General features: G+C 40.0%; 2 protein-coding genes across 3 annotated transcripts in view; one reads left to right on the top strand and one right to left on the bottom strand.

The window, feature by feature from the left end:
• cep350 (centrosomal protein 350) overlaps positions 1-3,388 on the bottom strand; it is a 33,104-nt gene extending 29,716 nt beyond the window's left edge. For both annotated transcript variants that reach the window (XM_005747536.1, XM_005747537.1), the window contains exons 1-4: positions 3,034-3,388; positions 768-856; positions 588-631; positions 352-457 (exon numbers count right to left, since the gene is read on the bottom strand). In XM_005747536.1, coding sequence (XP_005747593.1) covers positions 352-457; positions 588-631; positions 768-843 — 226 coding nt within the window. In that variant the 5' untranslated portion in view covers positions 844-856; positions 3,034-3,388. The remainder of the gene's footprint in view (positions 1-351; positions 458-587; positions 632-767; positions 857-3,033) is intronic.
• Positions 3,389-3,959: 571 nt separating this feature from the next.
• cacna1ea (calcium channel, voltage-dependent, R type, alpha 1E subunit a) overlaps positions 3,960-18,964 on the top strand; it is a 110,201-nt gene continuing 95,196 nt past the window's right edge. The window contains exons 1-4 of the mRNA XM_005747534.2: positions 3,960-3,981; positions 4,741-4,837; positions 5,160-5,246; positions 15,879-16,429. Coding sequence (XP_005747591.1) covers positions 15,912-16,429 — 518 coding nt within the window. The 5' untranslated portion in view covers positions 3,960-3,981; positions 4,741-4,837; positions 5,160-5,246; positions 15,879-15,911. The remainder of the gene's footprint in view (positions 3,982-4,740; positions 4,838-5,159; positions 5,247-15,878; positions 16,430-18,964) is intronic.

Genomic DNA, 18,964 nt, shown 5'->3' with positions numbered 1-18,964 from the left:
ACCTTGACAATATACATTTTTTGTACCTCGATTTAAACAGATGAATATTTGGACATTGCTTGAGCTCTACATCCATTCTGTTCCAAAGTTTCACTCCACACACAGATACACACAAACTTTTCCTGGTAGTTCTAACTATCTGCCTTTTAAAGTTATTACATCCCCTCAAATTGTAACCTCCTTCTTTATGTGTAAAGAGCTTTTGGATAAAGAGCAATCTTATTAAAAATCATTACAGAACTCACAAGTGACCTTGTATTCAGACTGTAGTATACCAAAATAAAAAAGAAAAACCCAATTAGCCATACTACAATATATAAAGAACAAGTTTTATATCTTAGAATAACCCACCTCTGTGGTGGGCCCTAGAGGATTTCTTCTTGTTAGAGTCAATGACAGAGTCCAGGATAACTCCTGTTCCTGGAGCTGCTTGTATACGATTTTCTATGTGCCGCAACTACAAAGAGGAAATACCATTGTCAGACTGCGCACATACTGCAAATTCTGCTTCTACAAAAAAGACAGTGATTTAGGAAGAGCTTACAAAAAGCACAGTTTCAACAGAAAACCATTTCAGTTGTACTTACAGCAACTTTGGACTGAGCCAAACTTTTCCATGCAGCTGTCAGCTCTGTTAAAGTGTAACAGTGAAGATAAAATGTAAATTCCAAAACCCATATCACCCATTTAGGTTACAAAAAGTCAAATTAATTCGTATTTCAAAAAAACAAAAACACCAAAATTAAAAAGGAAATTCTTCTACACACCTGTGCCAACATTATGATCAGAAAGGTGCTGAGCAGAACTTTTAAGAGATGCCTCAGTCCTCCTGCTGCTCCTCATCTCTCCCACTCACCTGCAGTTAAACAAATGACCAAATATATTACTGTAAGTGAGATCCACACAAAAACCAAACCAAAAATGTTAACTGAAACCAAAACAAGGAACAAAGTACTAAACACAACACTGAAACAAGTCAGTGACAGACAAATAATGATTTAAAAACATGAAGCACTACAGTTCGTACCCAACATATTAACAAGTTAAAATGCAAAGTAGTCATGGCTCGGCAGAGGTATGCAATTTGTCACACAGCAACAGCATAACTCTGCTACTCTGCCATTTAAAACTGGTTCTACAGCCTCACATTCCTAAAATGTAAGCACAACTCAGATATGTGATGTTTACTCAAAACACCTGTAATGCTAGTCACATGTCTGCTTTAATGGTAGGCACTGCATATATCAAGTCTGTTAGCCGTTTTATCCTGAGTAGGAAAAAGTCTTCCTCTACAGCATTAATGGTTGCCAATGTATTCAGATAATTACAGCACAGATCTGTGAGAGTCAAGTCTAGTCAGTGAGACACTTAAGGGTGTTTTGCACTAACATTTAACACTTGTTGAGTCATGAGGAATTCTTGAGAAGTCATGCCTTTGCCTCATAACAATCACGTGACACAGCCCTGGGGCGAGATAGGAAAAAAGAAGAAGAAAACTAAATCCACTCTTCTTCAGTGGCTCTCCCTGTTCTGTTATCAGAGCCATAAACAAATTACTGATAGGATACACTCGACTCTATTAGAAGACTGTTTTCTACCACAGACCGCTGTATTTGCTGTTGTGCGAATCCAAAAGGCCACACAAAGAGCAGCTAAACTCTGAAACATTAAACTTTTTGTAAAGTTAGTAAATTCAGAAGGAAATGTCGTTTTGCTGGGCTGTCACGTTCACTACGGAAATATGCTGACGGTGGCTGAGTTTAGAAAAACTGCACACCCCAGCATTTGTGAAACACTCTCTTTTTCTTTTACAAGTTTAACCCAAATAACAGGGGCATTACAACCAAAGTGAACTTATTCTGCCGATTACCTTAAATGTAAAACCCAGAGAGTTTAAAATATTACTGTATACCTGAATGATCCTGTATTCCTGTATAAGGGAACACACTGCTTTTAGACATTTGGGACTTCTAAAGTTTGAAAACGATAATATATTGAGACCCCAAACTTCCAACAGAGAAATCAAACTCTTTAGCAACATATCAATGGAGTAAAGGAGGATACTCTGTGAGAATTTAATGACAAAAACACTTTCACCGATAGACTGGAGGTGTTTCCACCACTAAAGCCGTGTAAAATCCAAGATGGCACATAACTTCTTCTAGTTAACCGATTGACGCGGCTTTCAGCAGCAGCGGCTCGGTGCTGCCGCACACGGGAAGAAACTGTATTACAAAAACACTAACACCGACTTGACTGCTGCAATGCAGCTTCACACCACACGTGTCACTAGTGTGCAAAAGGTTACTTAACAGCACCTCAGTCGTTCAGCAAGGAGGAAATAATTGGCCATCTTCGACTTTACATGAGCTGTATTGACTTAAGCGTAAATCATCAGGACTCGATCTTAGTTGTGTTTTTGGTTTCTTTAGAGCCACCTGGAGTTGCATTTATGCCGCCGAATACGGCGCCGATAAGTTTACCTTACCTTCAAATAAAAATATCATCTAGTTGTAAAACGCTGAGTACCCAAAATAGACGAATTCAGACTGAGCGCATCCGGAGATATCCAAACGCTCTCTGTAGTCAGTATTAACAGCACCCCTATTATTATCGATTCTGTTAAACATTATTAACTATGCGAAACAGGAAGTGATAGTAATGTTAAAAACCTTTAAACTGTTCTGTAAAAGAATATAGCTAACAGTATCCAGGAATTATTCGCTCAAGCAACGGGGCAACAAAACTAATCGTACATCTCGTATTGGGTGTTAACTTAGAACCCACGGTATTATGGATTTTACATAATTATTGTTTTTAATAATAACTATGTTAAGTTGTCCAATATACTCTGCGTGCGCTCAAAAATCACGTTTGTAACTCCATCTGACTTAAAGATGAGGTACCGCGTAATGTCTTCGGTCCAGTGAATAGTCGGAGCCCCAACTCGAAAGAGTGAATAATAACGCTAGCTAACTAGAAAATCATGATTGTACTTGGCTATTCCAGCTTTAGGAGAGTAATAATATGTACCTTCAGTGAAACGATCCGGTGCGTCTAGATGTCCGCATTTATGTCGATATCCTCATGATAAGAAAATCCAAAGTTCTCCGGGTGACTTCTTCAGTTTCGTTCAGCTGTATGTTTGCTAACGTTAGCATCAGCTAACGATGTGAAAAACCAGTGTCAGTTAGTTAACCAGTGTCACTAAGCCAGCAACTTTTTTCTACATTCACCCATCGCTTCAGAGTTAGTCCAGAGAACAACGTCTCCCGTGTTTCGCTGTGAGATTCCTTCAAAGAAATGTCGCCACCCGCCTCCGAGGTCGCCTTTCCCGGGTTACTATGATGATGTTTCTCAACAGTGAAACTGGAGTATCCAGGACGTGTAGGTAACTGAGACACCGAAATCTCGCGAGAATTCAAACCCGAGAAACACCGGTAAAAGCCCACCTCCGCTCCCATGGCAGCAGTAATAATAATAATTATAATAATAATGATTAGAAACATACCTGATATACTTGAAGTGTCTGAAACTTAATTTAATGAACCAGTTTGATTATATTAAATCATAAAGTCTAAAAAGTAGCTGTACAAAAAACCCCAGATTATTTCACAGAATAACGAAGAAAAACTAAAATCTGAAATGTATTTTCTAAAAATACTTAAAAAATGAAATAAAAACACATCTGAGAATCGAAGGGCATTAAAACCAGAAAAGACTTCTTAACTCAAGTTATTTTTGCCTATGTGAAGCTGGACGACACTGCGTCAAGAGTTCAATAACTCCACCAACATATCAAAGAAAAAATTTTTTTTACTTGTTCCAGAATTATGTGGTCAAAATGAGCAGCTGGAGAGAATGGAGACAGACTGTGGGGGGCAGCTGAGGCTAAATGTGTGTGTACAGATCAGACAGACTGCACACACAATAAAAGGGCCAGCGACTCTACATGACGTATCCTAAGGTGTACTCAAAATGGTAAGATGTGTACCTAATAATTTAATCACAGTCAAAGCATGCTGGCAACACATTTCGAGGGTATATTTGTGTATTTTCTTTATTTCTGCTTTTAATGTGTACATTACATCAACACGCCAAATAAAGTTTTTATTTATTTATTTATTCAGATTAAATTTAAAATAGCTATTTGTTGAAACGCAGTAAAATATTGTGCATTACTGTAGCAGGATGAGCAGAAATCTTTACAGTGAAGTCGGGTTAACCACTTTTTACTCATTGCCAGATAAAATAAGAGAAAAAGTCTTTGAAAGTTTTTGTAATTTGTAACAAATTTCCCATGCGTGGGACTAATAAAGGTTATCTTATCTTATTTTATCTTACGTCGGATTACATCCTGCGAAACTAACCTCAAGCACTCAGTTTTATTGTGTTGATTCGCCTGTTTGCACAAGTGTGACAATAGATGTATTGAAAAGACCAGGTACTCCCTGAGGCTTCAATCTTGGCATATAGGCTACACCCATGAATATTTCAAAGCTTCCTGAACAGCTAGTCAAGCCGCACAGCACGGCAAGAAGGATAACGCTCAACATATGTGCGATTACTGCCCCCTTGCGGCTCGATTGTGTATTACACACAGATGTAAACTGCTGGTTGCATGGCGTCACCGTGAATGCTCCACTTATTCAAGAAGTTACCTCAGCCCACTTACCTTACGTTCAGCTCATTTAATTCACTTTCCCCCCCTTTTCCTCCCTCGATTGATTTTTATTGTAGGCCACTCAGACTTGGCGATTGGTCTCTATGACAACAAATGAAGTGCGCAGAGAAAACTGGACAGAATAGTTTGATGATCTGTTCCCGGTGTTAACAGGTGAGTCATAAATATAAAAAACTGTGCAGCAGAGATTGCCATGAAGGTAGAAATTCAGGTTTCCAGGTTATGGCTGCTCGTTAGACAAAACGGAAAGCAACAAGTAAGCAGCCGTGCTTAATAACAGATTACGAGTACATTTTCTTATTGAAGTAAACAAATTGTCTAAAGGCTTTAATTAACATATGGAATATTTAGTATTTTCAGTAAAGATTTGCAGCTGGCAGCTGCTCCATTTCCCCGGATACCCTCTCGGCAAATAACCTGACACGGTCTCTCTCTCTTTCTCTCTTTCTCCCTCTCTCTCTCTTTCTCCGGGCAGGCAGGATAGGACGTGGTCGTGTCTGCTGCTACATTTTCATTTTGTCTTGAAAGGTGAACGAAATGGAAAGGAGTTGTTTCTTTGTAGGTAAGGAATCCGGCGTTTTTCCTCGTCAAACAGGTGTTAGGTGAGGGGGAAAGCAGTTTCGCGACTGCATTCAGCTTGTAGCCTAAACCTTTTGTTGGCAGATGTTATGTTTGTGAAAACCAAAAAGAAAGGGTGCAGAAATCCCAATTGAGGAATATCTTATCAGTATTCACTGATGCTGATTAATAGCAGACAAATCGTGGATTGTGAAGGTGTTATGTGATGTGACTTGAAAGTAGAATTCATTTGCTGATTGGATCTCGGCTAATTAAAGTATATACTACAATTCAACATAAATTAACTTTAAAAATATTTTTGTGTTATATATTACATGAACGTGATATGCTGTATGTCATTTTCTTTTCTATATTTCTTTTTTGGCAGGAAGCTGTTTTTCAAGTCCACTCCCTTTGCCATGTTTGCATACATATCATTCAACAACATTATCCAATTAGCAGCGTGCTAAGACCATTACAGCGCCCCAATCACTCTTCACTGTGGCTTTTACCAGTGTAACAGATTGACAGGACAGTGGAGTGAGTCATTAGAGTCACAGGGATGCAACAAGATTCAATTCAGAGTGCCAGAGTAGTTGTCAGTATTAGGACCATGTGGAAGCAGGCTTTAGCCAGGTCCTGCTAATAATTTAGTGGACCTATACCAGATAATGATAAAAAAAAATTCTAGGAAAGAGACTCTCTCTCGCTCAGCCTCAGAGGCTGTGGGAAAACAGCCATCATTACCTCAAGGAGGAGGAATTAATTAAAGTAGAGAAAATCGAGAACACATTTGCTGCAGTGAACAGGAAGAAAGTGTGTCTGGCATGTTGTTCCTGAGGTTTTACCTTCTAAAATGTAATTTACTTTCCTCAATCACTCCTTTCGCTGCCATGCGTTTCTTTGACTTGAGACTTTGGGGATGTAAGTTTGTCATCATCGTCTTGAAAGAAGAACCCGTGTTGAGACCTGTTGCAGTACAGTCAGATAAACGAATCCCATCAGTCTGTTTTCTAATGTAACTGGAGTTTCACAGTGGAGGAAGAGGCAACCTGAATAATCAGTGTATGCATTTTAAATGACAAGCTGCTAACACTGTGCCATCTTCTTCACTTGAAAGATGTCTTTGTCGTGAGCCAGTGCCAGTTATTTCTCCCATTGCTGCCCAGTACTTCAGCAGGCAAGGTCATAACCTTTAATTACAACTGATCAAATTATTTTATTCAGACAAAATCAATTCTTTCAACTGTCTTCCTAAATTGTTTCATCATGACACTTGTCAATTTCCTTTAACTGGACTACGTTAATCCTTTCTTGTCAACAGCTCTGATTGTCCTGATTGAATAACGCCGCTCTACTAGGGGGTGTAAATTGGTTTTCTTGGTGTATAAATTAGTGCCTGTGATCAGCACCAAACTGAACCTAATGAAACCTCTTGAACCCATTTTGCAAGACGAGCTGTGTGTGTATTGTACCACCTGCTTCACATTTCCTGTGATTCATCTTAAGTATTTTTTTTATATTATTATTTTAAAGAACAGCGTAACCAGAGAAAGGTTGCTGTTAATTCTGCCCTCGTAGGCGGGTCTCTAACCGTAATGAATTTTTAATCTCTAGACTAGGATTTTACCTCTTTAAATACAGCGAAATGAAAACGAATGGCAAATACATACGCAAGTGAAGAATGTCTCCGATCAAGTGTACTGAAAAAAAAAAAGAACAAGACTCTTAGTCGGCTATAAAATTCTGAGCAAGGAATGATTGGATGGAATTAAATCTAAGATACTGCCTGATAACACATCAGTTCACCTTGGACAAAAGAACAGCTCGAAACAGGAAAAATAAAACTATGATTTGAGGCTTCAGACTGTCCCTGGTCCAGACGCTGGCGACTCAAAATTGGTTCGTTTTTTCAGACACTGCTCGCTTTGTGTTCATACTTTGAACCACTCGTGCACCGTCTTTGGGTCCTGTTTGTAGTACATACACTAATGTGGTTCTTCACTCTGATAAACCGGCGTGGCAGAGCACTAACATAAAGCCGATGTACTTTTCATTCAGATATGCCCAAATGTGACCAGTTTCCAGTAGTGAGTCCCATTTTCTCCAGCAGAGAGAAATCAGTGTTTCTGGCAATAAATCCATGAACTGTATTGATTTAATTTCAGAGTGTTGCAGCTTGGTTATGAATCCGAGGGACGCAGATTTTTCCACGTTTAGTTTATATTTTTGTTTAGAATGGCTGCATATCTTCTTCTTGTGGATACATTTTGCAGAGGCTAAATGTCAGCAGTGTTAGTGCCATGTGCTCTTTGTGGACAATTGTGCGCACAGCGATATTGTGCAGCAGACTGTTCCTAATAAAAGGGCAGATTATGGGATGCAAACCTTTAAAATGATTTCCAAAACATTTCAGAATAAATTCCATCAAAGCTTTTTATCTAGTGTGCAAGTGTAAACCAGTGACACTGCAGATTCATACCAAAAGCAGCGACTTCTTTCGCTCCTTACGCTTCCTGCTGCAAGCTGTAAAATATGATTTACCTGTAACAGTGAGGCGCTATGTTTATAGCTTTCAGTGATTTTATAAGACCTGGGGCTCTGGGGTTTCTCACGGTGGTCCCTCACAGACATAGATGACAAAGAAGTGTAATCTTTCTTGACCTCTCTGCATCGAAACATCATGAAAGATGGATATTTCCTCTTGTGATCGTTCGTTGCTTCATTAATTCATAAATACATTATTAAATAAAGTTGGCAGGTTTTTTAGATTCTAATATTCCAGCCTTTGCTCTGCTCCCTGAAGCCTCTGAACCTTCCAGTGATTAGAGCATAAGTGTGAAGTGTTCCTATTAGTGATCATTACTGATCTAAAGGGTCACTATTGCATAATGGTCTTTGCTAGAAGGTCATGATAGCAATAGGATCCCTCTGAGAAGCACCTTTTCATCTTCTAATGGCTCTGTGCTGTGGAATATGTGGCTTCAGTAAAAGACATAAAACATGATCTAAAAGAATATTATTTACTTTTAGAGTCTGTGCGCATATCAAGAGTCTAATCTAAAGAATAATAGTGAAACTGATCCACAAATACAGTTACCCCGGGTGCTGTCAAATGTCCCTGACTCTGGTTTCCCACAATTTGATCTACCGTATTCTAACCGAGGTCATTCGGTGTTTATGGCCCAATACTTACAGAATGAAAACATGAAACTTTAATGAACCCTGCAGGAAAACCGGGCCGTGACTATTGCAGAATAACACATCATATTGGTAGAATGAAGCAAAGAAACGTGGAATAAAAATACAATTAAACTCAATGGATGCATGAAATAAATGGCAAGTAGAGCACCGTGCAGACTCGGAGTAGTAAATATTAAATGGAGGCATCTGAATGGAAAGTGTGCAAGCTGCATGCTGAATGACAAACATAACGGCGCAGACAGCACATGAAACAAAAGGGAATACGTGCAGGACCTGGTCAACACCAGAGCAAAAAAGACCAGAAAGGACCAGAAGGTAATGGATTTTATTTCCAATAAGTCCACAGAAGGCGCTGCATGACAAAAACAAAAAAGAAAAACCCATCATTACATACCTTTCATTTTTTTCCCAAATACAGAGGAGCTGAATTAATGATGCAGAGACAACAATAGAGGCAGAGGGACATTTCTGTGGGTGTGAGTTGAGTTGGCAAAGCACAGTGGAAAAAGTTTATCTCGTTTACATATTATCTGGCCTCCTCTGTTATTGTGGCCTCAGCTGGAAACTGTGCATTAGTTTCATAAGTTTTAAAGGCGGACAATATTCTGCCTGTCACACTTAACGTTTGCATGTTTTGCTGCTTCTAAGGGCTCACTTTCTGTACCACAGCGTGTTACCGAAAGCTGTAAATCTAATATGTAAATGTTGGCACTGCCGAATGCACTCAGTATAATTTAGTGCAATAATATGCAGTGACTGTATTTCAGATAGAGCAGCTGTTCAAAGTCAGGGGCTAGCTGAGACTGAGGAAATTAGACTTCTGACGCAGTACTTTCACAGTGTGCACTTTTCTCCAGCTCATACAGCATTTAAGTGTCAGAATTTGTCCGTCTCTGCAAATTTCAGCTGATTTGTGTAAATCCAATAAAATGTTTTGTTTGCACGTGAAATATTATTGCCAACTGGGGCCACTGCTGGTGGCTTTTATCTCCTTGTGGAGTTTTCCTCAGGCGTTGTAGTTTTATTTAATCTCATTCCCCTTTTGTACTCTCAATGCTTCCCTTAAGCTTTCTCAACACTGACGCTGAATATCCTGAACCTCAACTACCAACAAGATGGTTATTTTCAGCTGGCTGAAGTGTTGCCACTGATTTTTCCCTCAAACATACTGCCCATTAGTTTCGGATGACATAACGCTTCCTGAAGCATGTTTGGTTTGGCCGCTTACCAGGCTGACACTCCGGCTGGGTGGAAGGATATGGTGAAATATGAGGTGCAATGAGGCAGTTGTGTCGGCTAATGGGGGCAGCAGGTGTGAGAAGGCTTCTCGCCTGCCTCAGCCTCTCCTTCACTCCTCATTATGAACCTGGAAACACCTGGCTTTCCAGTAAAGACCGTAAAAACAGTTTGGCCCCTGTAACAATTTCATTCAGTTTTAGTGAAAACTAACTTTTCCCCCCTTTTTTTAATCTGACGCTAAGCGACCGAGAAGTCATCAAAGGCTGTGAACAACACATTAGCTGTTCATGAAACAATTCTGATTATGGGAGTGAAAGCTGACTGAGTACAGCCAGTCGACGACCACCTTTTAAAAGCTAATCTGAAGAATTATATGAGCACACAATCAACTTTCCTGGCTGTAAGGTTTTGATAATTGTGAGGGGGAGCCACAGTGCAGTGGAGCCTTGATGTTTAAGTATGACTTGCAGTGTAGGTGTTTTCTAAAGCGTTGTGGTCAGTGCCTGTCTTTGGGTTGGTGGCATTTTTCTGTAATAATGGTCCTAATAATGGTTACATTACAGAGCTGGCTTACATAAATGTTTCTTAGAAGTCCAGCCTGTTTTTTGTTTTTTCCCCTGATGATATAAAAGCAGGGAAACTTTGATGGCTGGTAACAAATGACTCCCTCTTAATTTTATTTCTGTCATCAATCTTCATTCTGACTTTTTATGACAGCTGTAAATGGCAGGGTGACATTTTAGGAGTCATTTGGCTCTACCTCGAGCAGCCGATTAGCTTAGATTAACATAAAACTGGATTCAAGCATCTAAGCTAACTATCCAAACATCACAAAGCCTCTTCCTATGAATATCTGTAAGCAACAATGGGAAAACATGAATTAATAATCAGTTAATTAATCAAAGTGGAATAACTTGTGTACCTTAGAAAGCCCAGGGTAGCCATTTCCCCCTGGTGGGCTGTGAAGGTACTGCAGACAGGCCTCAGTAATAACAGAAACTCCGTTTAAATTCATTACTGTGCAGCTACATATTAATGCATTTATTCATATAAAAAACATCAGTTCAAACTAGTAATAGGTGGTTAATTTGTGATTACTGCTCTTGTTTTGAAGTTTGTGTCGTAGTGACACGTGGGTCACATTTCCTGTATCACTTTACATGAGTAGTATTAGCAACAAACAGCCAACAGCCTGTGTTGTTGTTTGGTTTGTTTTTTTTTAACAAGCATTTAGATTTTTTCTTTTCTTTTTTGATTAGAGTAAACATTTCAGATCGTGTGGCCCCCGTGGGATTTTTATTTCTTTCTTTTTTATGTGGGATCTACTCCGAGTCTTCAGAATTCCTGAATTTATGAATGACTGCTGTGCAGATACTTGGAAGTTTACTTGTTTCTTTAAAAAAAAAAGAAGAAGAAAAAAAAAGAGCCCATTAACAGCCTAATAAGACACTGATGGGTATTGATTAAACGTATATCAATATCAAAATATACCTTTAAAATAGATCACAGGTGTCGAACTCCAGGCCTCGAGGGCCGGTGTCCTGCAGGTTTTAGATGTGTCCTTGATCCAACACAGCTGATTTAAATGGCTAAATGACCTCCTCAACATCTCTTGAAGTTCTCCAGAGGCCTGGGAATGACCTGATCATTTGATTCAGGTGTGTTGACCCAGGGTGAGCTCTAAAACCTGCAGGACAACGGCCTCGAGGCCTGGAGTTCGACACCCCTGAAATAGATGCAACGTGGTATCAGCCTGTTCCTGTAACTCTTCACAGACTTATTTTTCCAGTTTTTGTACAATACATTTAAATCCAACTCAAACTATTTTAGAGGAGTGCAAAGGCACTAAGGGGATTATTTAGGGTGTCCTACTCATATCTGTATTTTTTATTGATGTTTTAAAATCTCATTGTATCTGTATTGTATCTTGTAAAAACAGATGGTTGGCGCCCATAAAAAAGTCACTTTAGAACTGGATAACCTGTAGCTCAAAAACCAGATAGACAAATATGGTGTAAATGGCCTTTCCCTCACGGAGCAGTAGATAGGCACTCAGTGTTTGCTGATGAGGCCTGGATTGACTTAAAGTAGCTTTGTGCTTTGGAAATGTAAAGTCAATGTTTATTGTCATATATTTCTTGCCATCATCAATTTCTGTGTGAAATTATAGCTCTCACCCTTTGGGAGCTGCTATTTTGCACTCTAGTATAAAGTATATTTATCTTTTTAAAAAAACTTTTTATGTCTTGTAAGTGTTTTCAGATTTTATTATGAGCGACCACAAAAACAGTGCCTTTCTGAGTGCAAGTTTTTGTTTTGTTGCATTTTCTTATTAATGTTGCTGTGAAACGTCATCGAGTATCATGCTCAGTTGTAATTGTCTCAGTGTGAGCATCTGCACAAATTATCTTGCTGTGTGGGCAATCCTGTTCAGCCAGTTTGAAAACATAATTTGCTAAATGGATTCTGTAACCAGCAGATCAATGACAGTTCTCCTGCCATATCTAAGGCCTCCCTACCAGGAACTACACAACGGGCAATAGTATGCATAAGCAACTTCATATATTTGTGTATATATATCATGTAATTTTGCTAAGATGGGATGACTTTGCACTAACTGCTTTCTTTCTGTTTTCTTTCTTTTTGTGTCAAAGGCTCAGTTTATATTTATTAAGCACTTTGTTCCCATCAGTTTCACCGTTTCAGAGCTCCAGCTTTGTTATTATACATCATTAACTCCACAAGGAGCAGAAAATTGAAGATGTTAGATGTTACAAGCACCGTGAGTCAGAAACTATAAAAAAAATGCCTGACTGTGTGCTTTAAAAAGAAAAGCTGTTAATGTGTGCTAAAGGCATTGATTGATAATTGATAGGTCTTGCCAATCAATAAAGACCTCCAGGAATTTGATTTGATTCTGAAACAGCACTTCCTTTCTGTTGTGTGTGTTTTTACGGAGAGAGGAGGATGAGCGGCAGCATTGTGGTTTAAAGATGCTCTGGCACGTGACAGTTAGTGTAAGAACTGAACATTGTTACCGATTCCACGTAGTTATAACTGTAACGTGACATTCGACGTGACATGTCATCAACTCTTCTTTTGATTATGTTGCCAGATCAAAGCACTTTTGATCATCGGGAGTTGTTGCATTTTGCATTGCAATAAGTTGCACTAGGTTTCATCCTGTTCAACAAATAGTCTCGGTTCAGATCCACCGCTCTGTTGAAGCCCAAGTTTTCCACAGAAGAGCTCAAGTGCCTCTTCAGTTTGCTTGGCAACATTAACAAACTCCCTGCCACAGATTGCTTGGGCACCCCTGGTCTGGCTGAAGCCAGAACACACAGAGCAGACTGTTCAACCAAAATGTGGGTCACATCTGCTTTTTTCCTTGGTCCACATTTGACCTCAGCAGACAGTGTTGACTTGTGGTCTGCTGCCACACCAAAATGCAGTGCTGTGCAAAAGTCTTGACTCACCTGGAAAGTATCTGATGGCAGTGGGTTTTGTTTTTTTTTAGCATGACAGTGATCCCAAACACACTGTCAATGCAGTAACAGCAAACCTGAATAGGAAAACACACAATGGAACACTATGAGACATGGATTGGCCTCCCCAGAGCACGTGGATCTCAACATTACTGAAGCAGTATGGGATCATTTTTAAAAGGTAGCCAATGTTCAAAGAGCTTTGAATGTCCTTCAGGAAGCCTGGAGAACTGTTGCTGAAGACAAGGAAGCTGCTTTCATAGAGTTCATGCAATGCTGAAGAAGAAAGGTGGTCATACCAAACACTGACTTTCAGGCTCCTTAGAATATTTTAAACTCTGTTTTTTATTTTCCTTATTTACTGTATTTCCATGTATGTTTGCACATTAATATAAATCGCTGCTCCTTGTCACAAGTTTCCAAGCAAAATGTAAAGAAAAGAGAGGAGACGTAACACTTTTGCACAGTATAATATAAGCCAGAAGTCAGGTGACATGAAATTGATGCTCCTCCCCCCCCCACACACACACACACAATTTCTGTTATTATAATAATAATAATGGATTGCATTTATATAGCGCTTTTCGGGACCCTCAAAGCGCTTTACAATTCATTGACTCTCACATTCACACACTGGTGGAGGCAGCTACAGTTGTAGCCACAGCTGCCCTGGGGCAGACTGACAGAAGCGAGGCTGCCATATCGCGCCACCGGCCTCTCTGGCCAACACCAGTAGGTGAAGTGTCTAGCCCAAGAACACAACGACCGAGACTGTCCGAGCCGGGGCTCGAACCGGCAACCTTCCGATTACAAGACCAACTGCCAACTCTTGAGCCACGATCGGCCCAATATTTAATGGTTTTACTCTGAAAAACATCCCTAAACAATTTTTTAGCATATAGAAGTTGCCTCTCTGTTAGAAAGTGCCCCCAAAATAAAGAAAATCTATCTATCATTATAATATATAATGTTTGGGTAACACATGGTCCCAAAGACTCCACACCTGGATTCCCTTGGAGAAGAAAGATGTAAACCAAGTTTTTCTTTTAATGATTCATTCACTTTGGTTGATTAATTTAATATTTACCAATTTTGGGACAGCAAATAGAGTTGTAAACATCAGTACTTTATTTCCTTTTAAAGTTGATTAATATATAAGCTAAAAGTGGAATAATGACAAACAAGCTACAGCAGACGATATCTGACAAATTTCCTCCAAAGGGAAACATCTGGCTCTTACTAAAATTTCCCAAAGGGGACACAAAGGGGAGCAGTAAAGTGGGATGTAAAATAAAATAAAATTAGCTAAAAGACGGTAAGAGAGAGAGTATATTGTTAGACTTTGTAACAGTGCAGCTAAACGGCATTTGTACAAACACAAACAGCAGCTTCCATTATCTCTTGCTGAGTGGAGACAGTCATCCTTGCCTCAGGAAAAGATAAAAGTTCAATGCTTAATTTGTTGTATGTTTTGACACATTTCACTTCATGTAACTACATTTTCATTCAGTTTGTGACAACTTTTCATATGTGGAGGCGTTAGTGGGGACCTCTTAAGGAGGTGTAGATTCGTAGCGGAAGTCGTCATCAAATCAAGCCGGCCTAGCAATGTTCAGGTGTTGACCTCAGCCTAATGAATGAGTAAGAATACTGAGGCAGGCTGAACACAGCATAGTTCCTCTTCCCTCTTATCAGCTACACTATGCTCGTTTTACTGAGCAGCAGCTTCACCACACACAGTTATTTAGAAGCTTTCCTCTCAGAGGGGCTGTAAAACCAGCGATCGATCATTTGCCAAAATGAGATGGTGAGAGCTCCAGCGTGAGCTGCAGTAACGTAGAGGCTGCGTGATGTACAAGTGAGATGTGCAGCATGACAGGAGAGGACGGGTTGATAGAAATTCTCTCCCTCTCAGTTTTTTTCTTCTTAATTGCACAATTAAACACAGCTCTGGCAGCATTATATTACCATTTGTTTTGAAGTCTGTATTATTACAGCTTATCTAATTGGTTCTGACACTTGGAGGATTGCTGATATTTTAAGTCAGCTAAGGACACTGAGAGCTATTGGGACACTGGCAAATTACCTCAGGAGTTTAGCTGAACAAATGCATAGTTATACAGTAGCCGGATGTTTTCAGGCTTTTTTACTTGTGTTGCCACCCACCCAAACAGCGAGTGTCTGTGTTTCCAGTGGATAGAAGGTAGATGCACAAAGTCTGTTTCAAGAGCATAAACAAAGCCTCCCTTTGTGTCTTTGTTTTACAAAAAATGTTCATATTGTGTGATAGATTCAGCTTTAATAATACAGTTTTATTCAGAACACATTATACTGTTTATGATCTAGCTGTGGATGAATATTGGAAATAGAAGACGTTAACAGTATGAGAATACTGAGTAGCCAAACGATAGACTACTGATACTGGAAAGAGCTCCCAAACCTCAGCTGACAGGTTTCCTATCTACATTCAAGTCGTGTCCTCATATATCACGAGAAGCCTAATAAGGGTAGATATTCAAAAATGAAACCTTTTAATCACATTTGTATTTGCTTTCATCTGTAATCAGTGTTTCCACTGCCATTTCAGCTGAATATGAGACCCAGACAAAGTATCTGTTTGATGGTGTCTTTGATATCAGTGATGACTGTGTTCATTTTCTACGTCTCTAACATCTCCTTTCCTGCATTCCTTCTCCTCTCTGTTGCAGCACTATGCTGAGATCCAGAGGCGCTTCCCCACCATGCTGGAAATGGGCTCCTGTTCGGTTAGCTCTCAGTCTCTGACAGGGAACCACAATGCTAGAAGCCCAGGAGGGCCTGACTATCCAGTGGGTGGTTTGACTGTGGGGGCAATGTGTGGTAGCAGCACCCCCCGGCACCACATCATCCGCCCATCCCCAGCGGACTGCGAGAGCTGGCAGAAGCATCGCGCAGGACTGGGTGGAGGGTCAAAGCTGTATCCTGAATCCCACTCCCTCCTGGAGCCCGAAAGCCTCTCAACCAGCCATGACACCCTCCACCTCTCACACGCGTCTGGCCACGCTCCTCCTTTACACCCAAACCGCCTCGGTCTCACCCTTGATGTGGTTTCCACTTTTGATGTTGGAGTCGGGATGCTTGGGGTGGATGGAGATATGGCAGTCAGTCCTAATGTGATCAAGAGACGTCGGGGTGGACTGATTGAGCAGAGAGACATTGTTAAAGCCCACCAAGCTCATAAGATTCAGAGCACACCTCAGGCGCGACGCAAGGAGTGGGAGTAAGTATAAGGCTGATGATACACACTTTTAGATCCCTTTATCTTACCTGCTAAATTACCATGGAGTTGAACTTAAAATCCAAATTTTAAGGTTTATTTTCTCCCAATACTGTTCTTCAGCAATCCAGTGCTCTGAAATCCAGAACTCACATCTGTCTGCAGTTCCTATAAAAGACCACAACCCTTTTTAAAAACACCATTAAAAATAGCTACACACATGTTTTGATATGTTATAGTACCATTACTATGTTGTGGTGTTCCAGCTGGTTTACTTACCTTTGTTGGGACAAAATCCAATCTCCAGAAGATTAGTGGCTAGGTTTCAAAAGTCAGAGAAGCTATAAAGCAGAAACAGATTTAGTGTACTGTAAACTGCAGTTTCTCTTCTTTGTTTTGTAGACTTGCCTCTGTGGCACACCAGGTGTCTATTTATCATTCTGTAAACAGACATGTCAGTCCTCCGGGGACCAAATTTTATTTTGACAGAGCGGACAAATCTGCTGCAATACTAGTAAAACCAATTCAGTGTTCAGCTTTGTCGGGGCCGCTATTTATTTTTGTTTGTCATTAGAAACAGTATTCAGCTCAGGTCAGGAGTGTGAAACCACATCTCCTATTTAAATGTATAAAACAAATATACAGTAAATGTTACAGAGCCAGTAGCCTGAGGATCAGCTCACATCAGTCTCAGCAAAAGTATATTCACAACTAGTGACTCTGTCATGTTTTTCTCTAAAGGGAAGAACTTTTTTTTCCCATTCATAGCATCAAACACACACTTGCAAATCAGTCAAGAAATATTTTAGAAAAAAATACTCTTGCACTTTTACGAGAGTTTCATGTTTTTATACAGACAACAGTCACTTAGCTTAATATTAGGACTGGAAACCAATCTGCATAAAGCAACAAAATTCACTTAGTGCCACATTTACAGCTCGATTGTTCTCCATTGTGGTCACAGACATGGACAGCTGGAGATGGTCGAGTTCCTGTTGTACTTCTTTGAAGTCTAACCCTATCCACAGTCGGTGCACTGTAACGTAAATTCTCTTGTGGTTAAAGAAAAAAAAACGTAAACAGGCAGACATGTTGCATCTGCACAGATCGTCGAGCTGACTGTCTGATGGTGAAATTGACATCACTTGGACCACTCAGCGGTTAACATTTTGCTAATCTAGCTAGCTTAGCAATTAGCTAAGCTAGTTAGCTTAGCAACTAGCTAAGCTAACTAGCTAATGGCAATGACTTCGTATAGAGCAAACACAACCCAGGCCCTGCCCACATATGCATGAGTATTTTGTTAAAAGTCACACTTTGGCCTTTTGTCGAAACATGAATGTTTTTTTTTTTGGCCACTGAAACTAGAAAATCTCCTGTGAGGGTGAATAGTTTCCTTGTTTACATGGGTTCAGGGCCTTTTTTTTTTTTTTTTTTAAACCCTAGATTGTGCTCCGTGTTCTTTTGTAGGCTTTTGATTGACCAACAGTTTCACACATTTAGGGTTGCTTTGGCATGTTCTTGACATAATTTTTTTTCCTTTGTCATATTTTCTTGGTGACAGAAATATTTTTGTATATAAAAATGCCCATGTGTGTAAACGTATCGTAAGAATAGATTCAGCCTCATCTAACAAATCATTTTTATGTCACTTTTGCACATCTTGTGATTGTTTCCTGTTTGAGTTCAAGCGAGTCTTTCATATGCGAAGGTCTAGTAAATACTTTTCATTCAAACTATATTTTTAACACACTGAAAACATATTAAAAACACCATCTAATGCTTTGTCAGTGAACAATCCTATAGACTATGTTGACTGCATGATATCTGCGAGTATGTGTGTACTCATTCACATGTTCGTACCACGTGCATGTGTGTGCATATATTTAATGGTTTCCTGCCCTGCAGCGCTGTGGAATTTGTAGCTGATTATATCAGTGATGCCCCCCTCGGTTTCTCTGCTGAAGCTGAGGCTTCACCTCTAGTGGTGTTGGCACCCTCTGTGCCTCCCCTCATATCCTCTTCACCGCAGGTACAGGATGCCACGTCTTAACCTGAGCTACTGTATATCTATAGTTAAAGAGATGAAGGACTGTGGAGAATGACAGCACATAGTGGGAGGACGGATGGAACAGAGATGACGTACACTGAATGCAGGATAAGTGTGAGTGGGAAAGAGACTAACGTGAATCAGTTAGAGGAGCGGTTTTCATTGAGAACTTTTCCTGCTTTAATTTGCATTTGATATTTAAATCCATGTGACAGTAGTGTGGAAGTGGGTGATAACCATTCAAACCAGGCCTGTGGAGATGCTCGGCCATGGACTAGATTACTATTCACCGCCCTGCCTAGTATAATTATTACAACACTACATGACTGATCTATAGTTGTGCTGCTGAGGGGACAATGACTAAAGTGAGTCAGGAACCATTACAACCATAAACATCCACCTCTCAGAGCCACTTAGCAGCAAACCCTCAGTTACCTGACACGGAGGATGGAAAATGAGATGATGCACCTGAGCCCACCTGCACACCT

The sequence above is a fragment of the Pundamilia nyererei genome, unplaced genomic scaffold (genome assembly GCF_000239375.1).
Source record: "Pundamilia nyererei isolate P.nyererei 1_Seehausen unplaced genomic scaffold, PunNye1.0 scaffold00199, whole genome shotgun sequence".
Taxonomy (NCBI): domain Eukaryota; kingdom Metazoa; phylum Chordata; class Actinopteri; order Cichliformes; family Cichlidae; genus Pundamilia; species Pundamilia nyererei.
Note: the sequence above shows the minus strand (reverse complement) of the source record. Positions and strands in the feature narration are given on the sequence as shown.